The sequence below is a fragment of the Alexandromys fortis genome, unplaced genomic scaffold, assembly GCF_014885135.2.
Source record: "Alexandromys fortis isolate MF-2015 unplaced genomic scaffold, M_Fortis_MF-2015_v1.1 scaffold_16, whole genome shotgun sequence".
In the NCBI taxonomy this organism is placed as follows: Eukaryota; Metazoa; Chordata; class Mammalia; order Rodentia; family Cricetidae; genus Alexandromys; species Alexandromys fortis.
The window spans coordinates 13,330,814-13,347,599 of record NW_026067893.1 but is presented as its reverse complement, the minus strand read 5'-3'; the positions used below and the strand labels follow the sequence as shown (position 1 = coordinate 13,347,599).

Below are 16,786 nucleotides of genomic sequence, written 5' to 3'. Positions count from 1 at the left end.
CTGGGGGACGCCCGCGTCACGGCCCGGGGACCGCTGGCGCGCCTTGCTCGCCAGCTCCGGATCGAGCCAGCTTCGGTGCGGCCGAACTAGCTTTCCGTGCCCCTCGGACCTCGGCCGGGAGCCAGGCAAAAGGCGCGGCTCGGAGCAGCCGGGAGGGAGCCACCGTCGCCGCGACCGCCACCCTAGGAAGAGTGCGGCTCCCCCGCTCGGTGCGCCGCGGGGCGCGCCCCGATGCCAGCCGCGGGGCCGAGCGCAGGCCGCGGGACGCCCCTGCCCTAGCCGCGCCGACGGTGAGGCGGCCTGTTTTATGGAATTTGGACCACGGCGTTCCCCTCCAGGGCTGGTGCCCCGGCCGCGGCCCTGGCGCAGCCCGCCGCCTCCCGCTAGGCACTCGCCAGGAGGAGGAGACGCAGCCGGCGGCGCGCGCTGCGCGAGGACCCAGGCTCCCTCCTCTGGGGGGCGGGCACGCGGAAGGAGCTGGTGACTGAGCGACTGGCGGGGCCGGCGGGTACCGGAGCTCCGGGCTCGGTGGGTCCCCAGCTGCATCAGACGGATCCCCAGGGTTGGGAAATTCGGGAGGTCTCGGGCCCCCTGCCCGCAGCCGCCATGGCGGAGAATTGGAAGAACTGCTTTGAGGAGGAGCTCATCTGCCCCATCTGCCTGCACGTCTTCGTGGAACCGGTGCAGCTGCCGTGCAAACATAACTTCTGTCGGGGCTGCATCGGCGAGGCTTGGGCCAAAGACAGTGGCCTGGTGCGCTGCCCTGAGTGCAACCAGGCCTACAATCAGAAGCCGGGCCTGGAGAAGAACCTGAAGCTCACCAACATCGTGGAGAAGTTCAACGCCCTGCACGTGGAGAAGCCGCCGACGGCACTGCACTGCGTGTTCTGTCGCCGCGGCCCCCCGCTGCCGGCGCAGAAGGTCTGCCTGCGCTGCGAGGCTCCCTGCTGCCAGTCCCACGTGCAGACGCACCTGCAGCAGCCCTCTACCGCCCGCGGGCACCTCCTGGTGGAGGCGGACGACGTGCGGGCCTGGAGCTGCCCGCAGCACAACGCCTACCGCCTGTACCACTGCGAGGCCGAGCAGGTGGCGGTGTGCCAGTACTGCTGCTACTACAGCGGCGCGCATCAGGGACACTCGGTGTGCGACGTGGAGATCCGGAGGAATGAGATACGGGCAAGTACACTTCACGCGCGCGCACGCACCCACACATATCCCGCCTAGGGGCTACCCATCCCCACGAGCTGACTCTTGTGGCATTAATCTAGGGGCCCTCTTCCAAACTCTCCTGTGAAAGTTTTGGGGGGGGGACAAGGTCCTCAGAAGAAGGGCCTGGCTGCTGGGTGCATTCTCGCACCTGTGCCCTTAGGGCCCCTTTTGCGAGTCTTTTATGGGATTGAGGGAGGCTGTTAGAAGTAGTTTAAGTGTCGCTTTTCTGTTTTGCGCAGTTCCCTCCCCCAGCTTTGTTTCTGTAAGCTCTACGGGAAGTCACCAAGGCAGTGACCCCGGTCCTGCTTCTCCAGCTGCTGTTTATGTAATGAGTGTCCTGGTGCCGCTGCTGTGGCTGACATGATCCATGATGCTGGCATACCAATGAGGAAGTAAACAAAAGCAGCCATGTTAGTTTTAAGCTCTATTGGAAACACATTGGGGGTGGGGGGAAGCTTCCGGAGGTAGAGCAGAACTCTGGTATCTAGCTGGGCAAGGCCTGCTGTCCAGAGTCATCTCCTACTGTCAGCTCTTCCGCGATCTGTCCCAGCAGACGCTCCCCAGGCTGAGGCTGCTCTCTATGTACTTGTATGCTGCCCGAGCCTGCGTGAACAAACCTTAAAGTATGTGTCTAACCCTTTCCTCCCGGCCCTGCCCTCCTCCACAGCCCTCCCACATTTGAGGAGGGGAGGTGGAAGACGGAAAAAGAATCCTGTGGGTTTAAGGTTGAGCCGCCTTGAAATCTGGTTTCAGGCAGCTGGCTCCCCTGGGCTGCCGGCTGGGTGATTACGGAACCGCACCCCCTCCCATTGTATACACCCTGCTGCAGCAGCCAATGTCAAAACCGCCTTCCCCCTCTTAGGCCTCCGGGCCTGGCTAGGGAACTGGACTGGGGCATACTTCCGTCCCTTTCACTGGAAGGGGGCTCCTCCCAGGTTTCTCTCGGGTCCCCTGCCTCTTGGGGTTGAGTCACACGGAAGGAAGGAGTTGATCTAAGCCATCTGAGCCATCTTGGAGGCGCGGGTTAGGGGTCTTGTGATAAGGGAACAAGGTTCTGCTTGGTAGGACTGGGAGTGTGTGTTTAGGGTGGGGGCCCCTGGAGGCCAGTGGGGCCTCTGCAGTATGAGGAAGCTGGGTCTCTCCAGAATGTAGATGGGGGCTGTTTTCCTTGGTGGTGGTGGGGGACGAAGGCAAGGAGGGGACCAATCTAAATGAGTCACTGTTTAGCAATTAAAAAGCATACATATACAACCAACAAAAGGAAGAAGGGCCACCGCAGGCTGAGGGCGGGGATAACAAAATTTGCTGCAATTGTTTGCAATTGCATGGGCCAGTTCTAGGGTTTTGTGCCAGGAGAGGCCTCTGGTTTCTTAAAGGAAGTGTGGGGGGGATGGAGAGTCACTCCTCCCCACTAGTGTTGGAAGAGACCAAGGCCTGGGGAAATGGAGGAGCCCTGTGGTCCTCCTCCCCCGACTTAGGGCAGGCATAGCCTACACTTTACCCAGTATTGAAGCTGCTGCTATTAATAAAGATGGTAGGGGTGGAGGCTGGGAAAGTGCAGGGAAAGGCTGGAGAAAGGACGGCTGGCTGTCCAATTCTCTGTCTGTGATTGGCTGGAGAAAGTGGGTAGAGGGCAAAGAAAAGATGTGACTGAATGGAACAGGAGAGGATTTTGATTGGACCGTGTGCTTGCACCCCTGAAATGCTAGGGATGTCTTGGGGGGCGGGGGAGAAAACTTCATTATACCTAGCTTGGTATTAGGGCATCTTTAGATGTATGTCTGCATTACTCTCAAATGGCTATGGCTTGCTTGTGGACTGGGGAGGAGAGGGTGGCATCCTTAGCTTGCAGAGTACCATGGGCTCCTTTCATCGGGCCCTGAACTTATGTCAGCAGCTCCATGATGTGTCTGTCTGCTTGTGTGAGTGGTGAGTTGCATTAGGGCCAGATGTGCAATTCCATGAGGTCAGCATCTGTGCCCGAGGCTCATCCTCCTCCATCCTTCTCTGATCCATTCTCTCTAGTGCCCCAGGGCACCAGGCTTGGAAGCCCTTCAATTCAATAGCCCAGTGTCACTCAAGTACGAGCCTGACTTATTGAATGCAGAGGTAGGGGTCCCGCCCTTAGGGAGGGGCTGAAGCTGAATGGGAGAACCCTGCCCTCTCTCTAGGCTATCCTGGATGGGGGAGGGTGGGGAGGTGTCTTTACTTCAGCCAGTTTTTTCTGGCTAGGTTCTGTCTTTTTTTTTTCTTTCTTTCTTTATTTATTAAAGATTTCTGTCTCTTCCTCACCACCGCCTCCCCTAGGAGTCTGTCTTAAGGGCCTTTGCTGGTGCTGTGGAAAGATATACCAGAATTTTCCAAGGTATAGGTGCAGAGGCACAAAGAACCATAAAAGGAATCCAGGTTCTGCCTGTTGTGTTTCCTCTCCTGCTCTCCCCCATGGGGTTAGGGTCCAAATCAGCTGCCTGGAAATAGTTAACGCTACTGAGGGTTTTGGGTGCCCAGAACGGTGGCCCACACTTTAATCCCAGCACTTGGGAGGCAGGGGAATCGCTGTGAGTTCCAGGCCAGCCAGGGCACACAGGGAGACCTTATCTCAAAAAAACAAAACAAAAAAAAAAACAAAAAAACATCCAACACCATCAACAAAAAACTAACCACCACAACCACTGCTTAACCCTTTTTGGTAGCCCCATTCCCAAATATCTACAAGCACCTACTTTTCTGTGCTTCAGCCAGGGGCTTGGGTGGAGCATCAGGAAGGGGTGGGACTTAAGAGTTAGGCCTTTGCAGGCTAGGACATTGCCCCACTCTGCCTTTGAGAGGACTGCCAACCAGATGGGCCTCAAGATCATTCTCTGGGACATACCTATAGCCTTGAAGTGTTTTCCATTTGAGCTGTGGACCCAGGATTGAGACCTCCATGGGCTCTCGCCCAGCAATCCTGAATGGACATAATTCCTTCCAGCCTCTAAGTTTAGGGGTTCATCTTAGTAATAGGGGGATGATGGGAGTTGGGAGTACTCTTAAGACCTCTCTCAACATAGTGAAGACCCAAGAGAAGTCGTGGCCATGTGTGTGTGGCTTTGCAGATATGTGTGCTTGCGCTTGTGTGGTTTGTGTGCTCTCTGGGGAACGGGGTCCCCACTGCTGGCGTTAGTAGTTGCTTGGAGTAAGGGTGCTCTGTTCTTGTGAGAGAGAGGTCTCTGCTAAGCTGGGGCTGGGGTCACAGCCCCATCCCAGCAGTTCAGACCCTCTGCTCCCTCTGCCAATAGCAGACAGCGTGGGAAGCTGTGTGTGCATTGAGGGGTGTGTGGTGTCAGGTACACAGGTATTGTCTTCCGTGGTCATCCTGAATCCTTTGAGAAGGGGGTCTGCTTTGGCCTCCTCCCTGTGTCCTAAGAGGGAAGCCTCAGGCAGGGGTGCAATCTCCTGCCTCTACTGCAGCATCCTGCTGCCACAGCCAGGAGCCTGTTCCACACTCCCAGCTCACAGTTCTGGACTCTGTGTGTGTCTCTCTGTCTGTCGGAACTGTTTTCCCCCCACACGAGTATCTCCAAGAAAGGATGTGTGCGTGACTGACTTAGTTAGGTACTACTTTCCTGTGTGGCTGTAGAGTTGGGAATAGAAGTGTGCTCACGTGTTTGTGCCTGTGAGAGTGGATGTCAGGTGAGAGGGATGGGATGTAGTGGTTTGTGAATTTCCTGGGACTTTGTTGTTTAGACTGCTACTTACCAAGTGCTTCCTCAGGTAATAGGTGGGCTGGGAACCTGCCACGGGGCTTGTGACTTTCTTACCTGGGGATCTTTGGAAAGGGATCCACTTTAGGGTAAGCCATTGCCTGTGGCGGGTGTTGGAGGTGAGAGGGAGCCCCAGTAGGTGCTGCAGAGCTGGAGAGTGGGGAGGGTCTGGGTGGGCAGCCCCACTTGGGCCTCTGCCCTGGGCTGAGCAAGCAAGTCTGACCAGCCTCATCCCTGGCTCTGGGAAATCCTTCCTCCCTGGCTGGCCTGGCATTCAAACCCAGACAAAGGGGGGCTTTCTCTCTCGCCTCTTTGTTCTGCTGCCCCAGAGGCTGCTCTGTGTGCAGCAAAAGCTAATTCGACTCTGCAGCTGGGAAGCCCTCTCACGCTGATGGCCTGTGGGGATCGCTGAGTCTCCAGCTTTCTCTTTGCCCTGACTCTTGTGCCTCCCACCCTTTATCTCTGGTTTCTCACATGGTATCCAAAGCAAGCCCTGTGGCAGGGGAGGGGGACTTTTTTGGTGGGGAGAGGAGATTGCGCCCATGGAGCCAGGTCAGATTGGGTCCTGGGATACGGGCTTAGGTTAGGAAAAGTCCCACAAGGTTCTAAGTGCTGGCCTGATCTGAGCAAGTCGTGTTTCAACAGCCCAGCCCCTTTCTGGTCCCCCCCACCCTACTCACCTTTGCCATAGGGGCTGCTGGAGCCAACCTTGGCCTTGCCTGGAAACCTAGGGCCTGCCAGTGCCCTGGCCCTCAGCCCAATCTCCCTTGACCTTCCTTTTCTTCAAGGTTGATTTGAGGGTTTATTATTATTTATTAACTTTTACACAGCCCTTACTCTCCAAACGTCACCCATCTGCCTGATCTAGTCTGGTAGCAAAATACCACCAGGGCCTAGCTGGCCAGGCTCCAGAGGCACCTGAGATGGCAGGACAGGAGTTAGGCCCTGTGAATACCCCTCTTGGTTGGGTGGCCACCAAGGCATGGAAGCAGGTCTGAGATGCATGGTGCCCTGGAACCGTGGAGGGTATGGGAGTTCTTCATAGGCCCAGTAGATCCCAGAATGCCTGAAGCTCACAATTCTAGGGGGGCTTGCTCTGGGGGGGCTGCTCCAGAGTCCTTGCTCCCTCCATTGCTTCTAGACTAGATATGATTCCCCTCCTACACACAGTTCAGGAAACTTATAGGGGGCCAGGGTCAGTTTGGAAAGTCACTGCTCCCCTGTTTTGGGAGGCCTTGCTGGGAATCAAGCGGGGACATGGAGCCCCACCTCAGCTGTGCGGTTTTTTCCCAAATGGGAGCTGGAATTCCCTGAGAAGGCAGGTAAGAAGCAGCTGGAGGGAGGGAGGCTGCTGGGAGTGGGGGCTGGTGCTGCTCCTGCTTCCTCCACTCCTGGGCCTCCAGCATCTTCCTGGAGTCGGGGTCTCACTATGTAGCTCTGGCTATCCTAGAACCCACTATATAGACCAGGCTGGCCTCGAACTCACAGAGATCAGCGTTGTCTCTGCCTTTCAAGTCTGGGGTTAAAGGGGCCGGCCACCATGCTCAGCCCATCTGATTTTCTGATTTGGTAGAATCGGTGTGGGTGTGGTGAAGAGGCAGAGCAGGTGGGTTTCCCTCCTGCCAATCTCAGTGTTTGAAGTCACACCCCTCGCTGGCTGTCCCCTGGCTGCAGGGAAGCTGGGGGAAGGGGTTTTCCCAGCCCTGCCTGCCCTGCAGGTCTCACTGTGAGCTTCCTTCCTCATCCTGCCCTCTCTCTTACAGCAGACCGGAAAACCTCTGAGGTGGCGGAGGGGAAATTAGACCCACCTACCTGTTGGGGCTACTGTTGTCACTGGGCCATGGCTGGACCCAACATCTTCCCGCTGAGGGCGGGACCCTAGGATCCCCAACAGGAGTGCTTCCGGGGAATGCCTGAGAGGATAGGAGGCTAAGCTGCACTGGGACTAGGCAGGAGTTGGGGGATGGGGGCCTCAGTTGGGGTGGGGGAGGAGCTCTCACTGACTGGCAGGGTAAGAATCTTTCTTGGCCAGGGGAGGGTTGGTGGGAACCTTTGGCTGTATCTGTCTCCTTCCCCTGGGATTCAGCCTTAGTCGCTCCCTCATCTGCTTATGGCCCTGGTCATCCATGACTTGGGCGGGCAGACGGGTGAGAGATTGCAGTGGCGAGGGCCAAGCCGTCAGACCGCCTGGATCCTGGTTTCTATCTGGGGTGCTTTGTTCCCACAGGGTCACACCTATGTCCATAACATAGGCCGCCAGCATGCTATCTGAGCCCCATTTGTCGTATAGGGGAGGGAAGAAGGCCTCCTGTTCAGTGAAGCTTTTTAAAAATGTGTGTGTGTTTTACCTGCCTGTATGTAGGTGTACTGTGTGTGTGCAGTACCTGCAGAGGCCAGAAGGTGTTGGAACCCAGGAACCTGGGTTACAGATGCTTGTGAGCCCATTAGTGCTGGAAGTCAAACCTAGTCCTCTACCCAAACAGCTAGTACTCCCAACCCCTGAACCAGTCTCCAGGAAAGCTTTCTATTCGGGCCCCTTCGTTGTCTGGGATCTTCAAAGATCCAGTCTTTTTAGGGCATTGGGTGCAAACATATGTGCACTAAGGGTCTCAGGGCCCAGGTTGCTGTACGTGCATGTGTGTGTGTACACGCGCATTCGTGCACACGTGTATATCAGGCAGTACTCTGGGCACCTCTGCCCACATACGAGCTATATTTATTGTCAGTCTGACCCCTCTGGCTGACAAGGGCAGGGTCTGCTGGGTCGCTAAAGAGGAAGAGCCAGCCAGGATGAACTCCAGGCTCTCTTAGTTTAGGGGAGCCTTCACGCTCACCCTAACTCCTGCCCTTAACATCTTGATTCTTTGTTTCTAGGCTAGCAACCTCCATAGAACAGGTTTGCCTGAAGGCCCGAAAGTCTGGCTGGCCTTGGTTTCCCCATTTATATTTATAAGAAGGGAGGGTAGGGGTGGTGAGGACAGAATTGGAGCTTAGCTTTGGGTGTGGTGTGAGTATAGGGTTTACACGGTGAGACTGAAGGCCCCCACAGAGGAAGAGAAGCACCTCTTGCTGGTGGGCACTTTTGAGGGTCTGAGAGCTGCTCTGCAGAACTTTATGCTCGCCTCCTGGATGTTTCTGTATTCAACAGTAACCAGGTCCTCAGGCCTTTGAAGGGAAGCAGAGGACAGCCACAGCCATAAAGCTTTTTTTTTTTTTTTTTTTTTTTTTTTTTTTTTTTTGAGATAGGGTCTCCCTTTCACCAAGGATGACCTCAAACTTGTGATTTTCCCCAGAGCAGAAACTAAGGCTTGCACCATCATGCCTAGCTAACACCCAGTTCCTATTTGCTGCCACTACCACTCTCTTCCTTTTGTAGTCCAGGCTGGCCTTGAACTTCTAGGGACCCTCCTGCCTCATCCTTACTAATGCTGGTATTTTGGGTGTGTGCCAAGAGGGACTGGACGGGACACCAGAATGTGAGCTGAAGATGGAAAGCAGTGGTAGAGCCCCTGCCTAGCGGTGCAGGGCCCCTGGGTTCCAGCCGCAGGGTTGTGAACCCACAGTAACAGTGGTAGCGCACCTGCTTAGCAGACAAGGAGATTCTAGGATAGAGCTGTCACATAACTTCCTGAGAGTGGCAACATTTTGTGTCCGTTAGTGGCTACATGTAGCCATTGTAATCACTGGCAATGAGGTCCGGTGCTACTGAATACCCCAAGCGGTGCTCAGTTATCTCTCTCTCTCTCTCTCTCTCTCTCTCTCTCTCTCTCTCTCTCTCTCTCTCTCTCTCTCTCTCTCTCTCTCTCTCCCCCCCCTTTCCCTTCCCCCCACCCCCTCTGTCAGGGTCTTTCTATGTAGCCCATGCTGGCTCTAGCTCCTAACCCTCCTGTCTCGGCTCTGCGTCCGCATGCTGGGTTACAGGCAGGTGCTGCCATATCTGGTTTACTTTATTTTCTACTAACGTCAGTGTAAAAAGTGGCCACTATACTAAAGAACACAGCTACTGAGTAGGGCAGGATGTGACAGCCCATCACGTGACCAGGATAGGAAGGGACCTGCACCGACTTAGAACAAACAGGGGTCATGGAAAGTTCCTCAGAAAGCAGACAAAGGTGAAGCATTGTTGGCTCCCAGGCAGTGACAGAAAGAAAAGAGTCGTCCTGGTGAGCGGCCCTGAGGTCCCTGAGATGCAGGGGTCACCGAGCCTTCTTGAGGCACACTGAGAATCTGCCCCAGCCAAGACTCTTGCCTGTACTTACCTGACACTCAGGAGGCTGGAAGTCATGTGTAAAAGATCGTTCTTGGCCATACTGCAACATTTGGAAGTTGGCAGTCATCTTGAGCAAGAGACACCTTGTTTGAAGAGGCGTGTTTGGAGGTGGGGAAGGGAGGGGAGAAATAAAAAGCAACTGTCACTCTTGCAGAGGGACCTGCATTCAATTCCCAGTATGGCATGGTGGCTTTTCAACCATCCCTAACTCCATTTCCAGGGCACCCAAGCCCTGTGACCTTGGCCAGCACCAGACACATACCTTGTGCACATGGATATACAAGCAAGACAGTCATGCAAAAAAAAAAAAAAATACAATTAGTGAATTAAATTTCTAAGGAAAATGGGCCATTAGTTTTAAAAAAAAAATTTCTAAGGAAAGAACTTGGGGAAGCAGCTTGGTCTGGCTGCCAGCGGATGGTTCTTGGGAGCAGCAGGGTCTTTCTCTCCTGGTCTCGCCAGGGGGGAGCTGAGAGACATAACTCACTCCTCAGGCCAGTGCTCATCCTTGGGAACAAAGAAGCGGTGGCTGTGTTGTTGCACCATAGAAAAGGACAAATGGAAGGTGAGGCCAAGAGCCTGTGTCACCTTGGAAGGCTGTTTGACCCACTGCATCTTAGGGTGCACCACTCAAGATGGTGCCCCCAGGGAAAAGTAGCTTGGCTTGGGTACTCAGACCTCCTGCCATATTACCTGGTGTGTGCCCATTACTGGCTATATAACTTCAAAGATATATGTTTATTTTTAATTGCAGTGTGTGTATGTGGGTGTGCATGCACATGTGCCAACGAAGGCCAGGAGTCAAGTGTCCCTAAGCCACCTGTGACCTGCCTGACATGGGTGCTGGGAACCATACCCTGGGTTTCCTGTAAGAGCAGTAAGCATCCCTCACCACTGAGCCATCTCGTCCCCTCCACTGGCCAGATGGTGCAACCTCTCTAGGCCTCAGTTTCTTCTTTTGTGAATGAGGATCCTAATACAGTACTTACTTCACAGCATTGTGGGGTGATTAGAGGAACCCCCTTCTCGATATAATGAGATGATGGGAGCACAGGAAGCAGGGCTACAAGTGCTTGGTGTGCAAGCCGGTCCTGCGCCTGCGTGAGGACGGGGGAGGCTGGCTGGGTTTTAGGTCATCTTGAGTCTGTTACCAAAAAGGAGGAATGGTGCGTGGCTGGAAAGGCTAGAGTCGCACCCCGTCCTGACACCACCATTCCTCTAACTGTCTCTACAGAAGATGCTGATGAAGCAGCAGGAGCGGCTGGAGGAGCGAGAGCAGGACATCGAGGACCAGCTCTACAAGCTCGAGTCGGACAAACGCCTGGTGGAGGTAGTAATCCCTGAGCCGGTATGGGGGTAATGGGAAAATGGGGTGCAGGATCTTAGGTGAGTTGGAATCCCACTGGTTTTAGTGTGGCTGGCACAGAGCCCAGTGCTATGACTGGGGCTTGGCAGGTCATGTGTCACCTCAGAAGCCAGAGGGTCCCAGAAATTGGGTTGGTGTGTGTACACCTTTTAATCCCAGCAGTCAGGAAGCAGAGGCAGGCAGATCTCCATGAGTTCGAGACCAGCCTGGTCTACAGAGCAAGTCCCAGGATAGCCAGGACTGTTATACAGAGAAACCTTATCTCAGAAAACCAAAAAGTAAATGGGGTTGGGGTAGTGACATCAGGCTGAAGTCACTCTGCTCGTGTGCCTGCTCATCCTCGTCCGTCTCTGCAGGAGAAAGTGAGCCAGCTGAAGGAAGAGGTGCGACTGCAGTACGAAAAGCTTCACCAGCTGCTGGATGAGGACTTGCGGCAAACAGTAGAGGTCCTGGACAAGGCGCAAGCCAAGTTCTGCAGCGAGAACGCGGCGCAGGCGCTGCACCTTGGGGAACGCATGCAGGAGGCCAAGAAGCTGCTGGGCTCCCTGCAGCTTCTCTTCGATAAGACAGAGGATGTCAGCTTCATGAAGGTGGGTCTGGGGACCACTCTGTGCAGCTGTCCCCCAGCTGCTTCCAGGCAGCAGGCTCACCTCCCTTAGCCTTGGGAGCCACTTTGTCCATCTGCTTGCTCTTCCTTGTTTGGGGACCTCAGGCAAGTGATAGATCCCTGAGCCTTTACATATATCAGGCCACCATCCTTAATCTATTATTCCAGATTTTTTTTAAGCTCCAAAAACTAAACGACACAAAGGTTGGCACCTCATTTAACGGTGAATACTGGGTAGAACTGACATGGGCAGTTAGGGGTCTTTCTGTGTTTCACATGGTAAAAAAATTTAAACAGGTTGCGATAGAAGTGTTGGGCCAGACTATGGTCCTGTTTGGATCATATGAAATATGTGATCATATATGATATGGATACCTTTGCTTCCTTCTGAAATCCAGATGTAGCTAGATTTCAAAGGCCTTTTGGACTGGGTGGTACACACCTTTAATCTCAGCACTCAAAGGGCAGAGGCAGAAGGATATCTGAGTTCCAGAGCAGCCTGCTTTACATAGGGAATTCTAGGACATCTAGGGCTATAAAATAATAAAAGGGAAGGGACTAGTGAGGTGGCTCAGTGGTTAAGAGCACCGACTGCTCTTCCAGAGGACCCGGGTTCAATTCTCAGCACCCACATGGCAGCTCACAACTGTCTAACTCCAGTTCCAGGGGATCTGACACCTTTACACCAATGCACATAAAAGAAAGGTTATAAATAGATAGATAGATAGATAGATAGATAGATAGATAGATAGATAGAAAGAAAGAAAGAAAGAAAGAAAGAAAGAAAGAAAGAAAGAAGGGATTTGTGGAACCCTCTCCCAGATATAATGGTACAAAGAAGAAGCAGTGCCTGGCTGGGAATATGGCTCAGATTGTACGGTACTTGCCTAGCACACATGAAACTCAGTTTGATCCTCAATACCATATGCTAGGTTTGTTACCACACGCTCCTGGAATTCTGAACTGGGAAGTGGGGGCCTGAGGATAGTTCAAGGTCATTCTAATACTTAATTCTACACCAGCCTAGGGATCCATGAGACCCTGTGTCAAACAGCAGAAGCCATGCCAAGGTGTTAGCATAGCGAGCCTTTGATAAATGGAGCTGTTCTGCCTTGCCTTTCCCATTGACTGATTCTGCCTTCCTTCCTTGCAGAACACCAAGTCTGTGAAGATCCTAATGGACAGGTGAGCTGTTAGCCCCCAGGCCTCCAGACCCTTTATCTGAGGGAGGGCAGAGAGGGACATGCCCACTGGTGGGGAGGTAGGGCAGGCTCACTGGGGCCTCCTCACAACAGACGCCCCGTCCACTGCCCCCAGGACCCAGACCTGCACGGGCAGCAGCCTTTCTCCCCCTAAGATCGGCCACCTGAACTCCAAGCTCTTCCTGAACGAGGTGGCCAAGAAGGAGAAGCAGTTGCGGAAGATGCTAGAAGGTGAGGGTGATGCCTCTGGGCAGGGGTAAAAGCCATTGCCGTAGCTTGTGAGTGTGGGACCTAGGGCAAGTGACATTACATTTCCTTGAGCTTTGGGATTTTTTGTTTTTGTTTTTTGTTTTTTTGTTTTTTTGTTTTGTTTTGTTTATTTGGACCCGTAGGGGTTCAGGTCCCACATGGGAAAGGAACCAGAGTTGTCTGGGCTGGCACTTCAGCCGCATTTACTCCAAATTCTCCACAGGTTCCTTCAGCACGCCGGTGCCCTTCCTACAGAGCGTCCCCCTGTACCCCTGTGGTGTGAACAGCTCTGGGGCAGAGAAACGCAAGCACTCGACAGCCTTCCCGGAGGCCAGCTTCCTTGAGACGTCATCCGGTCCTGTGGGCAGCCAGTATGGGGCAGCAGGCACAGCCAGCGGCGAGGGCCAGTCTGGGCAACCTCTGGGGCCCTGCAGCTCCACACAACACTTGGTGGCCCTGCCGGGTGGTGCCCAGCCAGTACACTCAAGTCCTGTGTTTCCCCCGTCGCAGTACCCCAATGGCTCTGCCACCCAGCAGCCCATGCTTCCTCAGTATGGCGGCCGCAAGATTCTCGTCTGTTCCGTGGACAACTGTTACTGTTCTTCCGTGGCCAACCATGGTGGCCACCAGCCGTACCCCCGATCCGGCCACTTCCCTTGGACAGTGCCCTCACAGGAATACTCACACCCACTTCCACCCACACCCTCCGTCCCTCAGTCCCTTCCTGGCCTGGCAGTCAGAGACTGGCTCGACGCTTCCCAGCAACCTGGTCACCAGGATTTCTACAGGGTGTATGGGCAGCCATCCACCAAACACTATGTGACAAGCTAACGCCAAGCGGGCAGGGAACGCTGGGGACCCTACCCAGCCCCGGAGGCTCGGGAGTTACACATTCAGAGACCTGTCCTTCTTTCTGCCCTCCTCTCCTTCCTCCATTCCTCCAGGTCTTTTCCATTTGGTTTTGTTTTATTTAGGACCTTGTTTTGATTTTTTTTTTTTAATTATTCATCTCCTGGATGAGGAGGTGCTGGTGGGAGCTGGCCTGGGTAGGGCTGCAGGTGGCCCTGGAGTTGGAACAGTGTCTTTCTCGAGGCACTGAACTCTCTATCTTTTTTTTTTTCTTTTTTTTTTTTTTTTTTAAAACCCACTCCTTCCTCTGCATCGCTCCCATGGCTGGAAGAAGCCTTGGGATGCCAACTCTCCTCATTTACCCTAGGAGACGGCCCAGTGCCCACTGGTCTGCTTCTCTTCCCTCCAATTTTTCTTCTGGGCGGTTTGATCACTGATGGAGTAAAGAATGACCTATAGATTGTGGAGTTTTTGTTTTGTTTTGTTTTTTAATTTTTTTAAACCAAGAATGATTTCTTCTGCCTCCTTCTCACCGCGTTCCCAGACGGAGTTCAAGGCCACATCTCAAGCGTCTTTGGCACCTTCAGCCTGAGTGGAAACCTAAAGCCAGGAGCGCCAAGTCCAGGAAAGGTGAAGAAAGGACTTTGCCAATGATAGTGACCACAGCGAAAGCAAATAATAATAATATTAATAATAATAAAGAGAAATAAAAGAAATAATGAATAAAAACAATAGCACAGCCCTGGTTGAGGTCGGTGGAGGAGGGGCTGCCTGGGTTTGGGTCCTCACCTGGATTTTGACACAGCTACTTCCTATAGTGAGCACTTTGTATGAGCCGTGGACTTCCTGTTCTCGAGACACGGGGATTCTGTAATCTGCCCAGAGCACACACACTGAAATCCGACCTTCTAATAAACATGATAGCGCAGCCCTGCCCTGGCCCTGCTCTAACCCCACTGGCACCCCCAGGCCTAAAGTCCACAGGCACTCTATACACGAGGCACTCCAAGGCTGCCGCCTCCTCTCCCTTGATTCTGCCCTCCTGGGTCTAGAAACAATTCCAGACCTGTAAATATCACTTCCCCGGGCCCCAGCTGCATCTGCTCTTCACCTTGGGTTCCTTTGACAAATGTTTGCTGAAGGCCTTCCATACCACAACCCCCTGGCGTCTCTGAACTTCTGCCAATGTGCTTCTAGCAAAGATAGGTGAAGAAAAACACCTTTGAGTCTTGCAAAGTTTACCTGCCTTCTAGCCACAAATACTGAGCATTGCTATATGCCAGGCACTGTACAGGACTGCAGGCTCAGATAGGCCCTGTTCCAGGGAGAGGGGCTATTGGGCTCCTTTGATGGTTTGGGACTTTGGCCCTGGAAGGGATAAAGGGGTTTAAAAGGCTGAAAACCCCGAAGTTTCCATTCCTAAACCTGGTGGTGACTGCAGACCCCAGGGTATGAAAAGGGCTCCCTGCTGCCCAATACTTCCTTGAGGACACCAAGGCTCCTGATCTTTGCTTTTGAGACTAACCAGCCTAAACTGGAGATTCCCCTAAATCCTGGGTGCTGGGATTGGTGGCTGGCCCTCTTATGGAAGGTTCTCTGCTCAGCTGCCAGTTGGTTGGTTGCTTTTGGGAACAGGTCTCTATGTGGTCCTGGCTGGCCTGGAACTCAGAGATCTGCCTGCCTCTGTCTCTAGAGAGCTGGCATTAAAGTATGTGTCACCATGCCTGGCTCAGCTGCCTGTTTTGCATCCCTTAAAGTGAACCCACACGTTTTCTCTGACTAGTAGGGGAACAGAACTTTGCTGGTACCTAGTCTCCCCGCCACACCCTACCCCTGGTCTGGGTGGAATCAGGAAGCCTGGTGCACTGTGAGTAAGGAGCTTTAGTGTCCAAGGTCCTTGTGACCCCTGTCACTCCACCTCTCAGGAGAACAGAAGGCCCAGTGAGAAGAAAGGGTTGGGCCATTCCCCCTATCCTGGTGTGCTGGAGAAGGAGCAGGGAGTTTAGCAGCCTACCTCCTCGTGGCATCTCTTTCCCTAGGCTGGCCAGAAGCCAGAGCCAGGAGCACTTGTGACAACAGCTAGCTGCCCAGGTTTCTGCACCTGTTTGGGGCTGAAGGGAGGGGCAGATGTCTGTGGCAGGAGGATATTGCTGGGCAGATAGACTCCTCACTCCCATCTGCCCCCGTCTCCCTGTCTAGCTGGTCGGGAGCCCTGGTACCTCCTCCATTCCAAGAGCTGGAAGCCAAGACACAAAACTGCCTAATTTCTTTCCCACTTGGCCCAATTTGTTTTGGCTAATGGGGGGAAGGGGTCTTTTCTCCAGGTGCATTCTTCATCAGACTGAGACATGGAGGGGATACCACTGAGGGTAAGTTAGACTGGAACTCCACCACCACCCCCCTTTGAGGCCTACCCCAACAATCAACTACACAGCTGTGGCCCAGAGCCTGTTTGGGCAGCCAAAAAAGCAGGAAAAACTCCATCCAGCTGTCCCTAGCTACCCAGCTGTCCTGGCTTTGTAGAAGCAGCTGTCATCCACCTCCCAACAGAGTGAGGGGCAAAGGGGGCCCAGAAAGGGCTTAAGTACCCCCCTCCCTCCAGGATGCAGGCCTACTCAGGAAAGCAGGAAGGAACCTTCCCTATGGTTACCTGGAGTGACAGGCAGAGTCCTAGGGTCCCCACAGGTGCATTGCCCCCTAAGCAAGCTCCTGTGACCCTCACCCCTTCTCAGAGGCCACCACGCCTCTCCTTTCCAGGAAGGGCTGGGAGGCAGCAACTTTTCTCTACCACCCCCGATCGGGGGCGGTGGCTCCTGTGGCCCAGATGTGCAGAACCCGCGAGGAGGCCACCAGGAGGAGGGCTGTGGTGGGTGGGAGGTTCCTCCGCCACCCTGGCCTGCCAGGGCTCTTTCATGTCACAACCCTCCCCCTACCCAGCCAGAGCCAGCAGCTGGGCGGGCTCCTGCCCCCTCCCGCAGCCTCTCCCAGCTGTCTTTGGGGTGGGGCTGGGCAGCTGGAGAACAGCTGCAGGGCAGGGAGGGGGGCTCGCAACTGCCGGAAGCATCTCCTGGCTTGGGGGATGGACTGGGGGCAAGACCCGGGGCAGCCTTCTCCTCTGTCCCTTGTCTCCCAGCATTTGACTCCCAGACTCAAGATCAAACAAACAAACAAAAAGGCAAAACAAAAAACCTTCCAGTTTCAAAAGACACCTTGGGGCCCAGGGCACCCTGCAAAGGGCTGGCTCTGTCATCTCAGATTCTTTCCCATGTGGAAACCCCATCATTCTAACTT

The 16,786-nt window shown here is 54.1% G+C and overlaps 1 protein-coding gene across 1 annotated transcript; it reads left to right on the top strand.

Annotated features, from left to right (window-relative positions):
• The first annotated feature begins 469 nt into the window (after nt 1-469).
• Nucleotides 470-14,229, top strand: Trim8 (tripartite motif containing 8). The gene is made up of 6 exons (XM_050146322.1): nt 470-1,176; nt 10,457-10,552; nt 10,945-11,178; nt 12,349-12,380; nt 12,513-12,628; nt 12,870-14,229. Exons 1-6 carry the CDS (start codon nt 607-609, stop codon nt 13,475-13,477), a joined length of 1,656 nt encoding a protein of 551 aa, XP_050002279.1. The 5' UTR covers nt 470-606; the 3' UTR covers nt 13,478-14,229.
• The last annotated feature ends 2,557 nt before the right edge of the window (nt 14,230-16,786 follow it).

Excerpts from the sequence above, each read along its gene's own strand:
- Trim8 (XM_050146322.1), top strand. The coding sequence starts at position 607 with ATGGCGGAGAATTGGAAGAACTGCTTTGAGGAGGAGCTCATCTGCCCC. Across the intron at positions 11,179-12,348 it reads AGGATGTCAGCTTCATGAAG|AACACCAAGTCTGTGAAGAT; the intron begins GTGGGTCTGGGG and ends CCTTCCTTGCAG. Across the intron at positions 12,381-12,512 it reads GTGAAGATCCTAATGGACAG|GACCCAGACCTGCACGGGCA; the intron begins GTGAGCTGTTAG and ends CACTGCCCCCAG.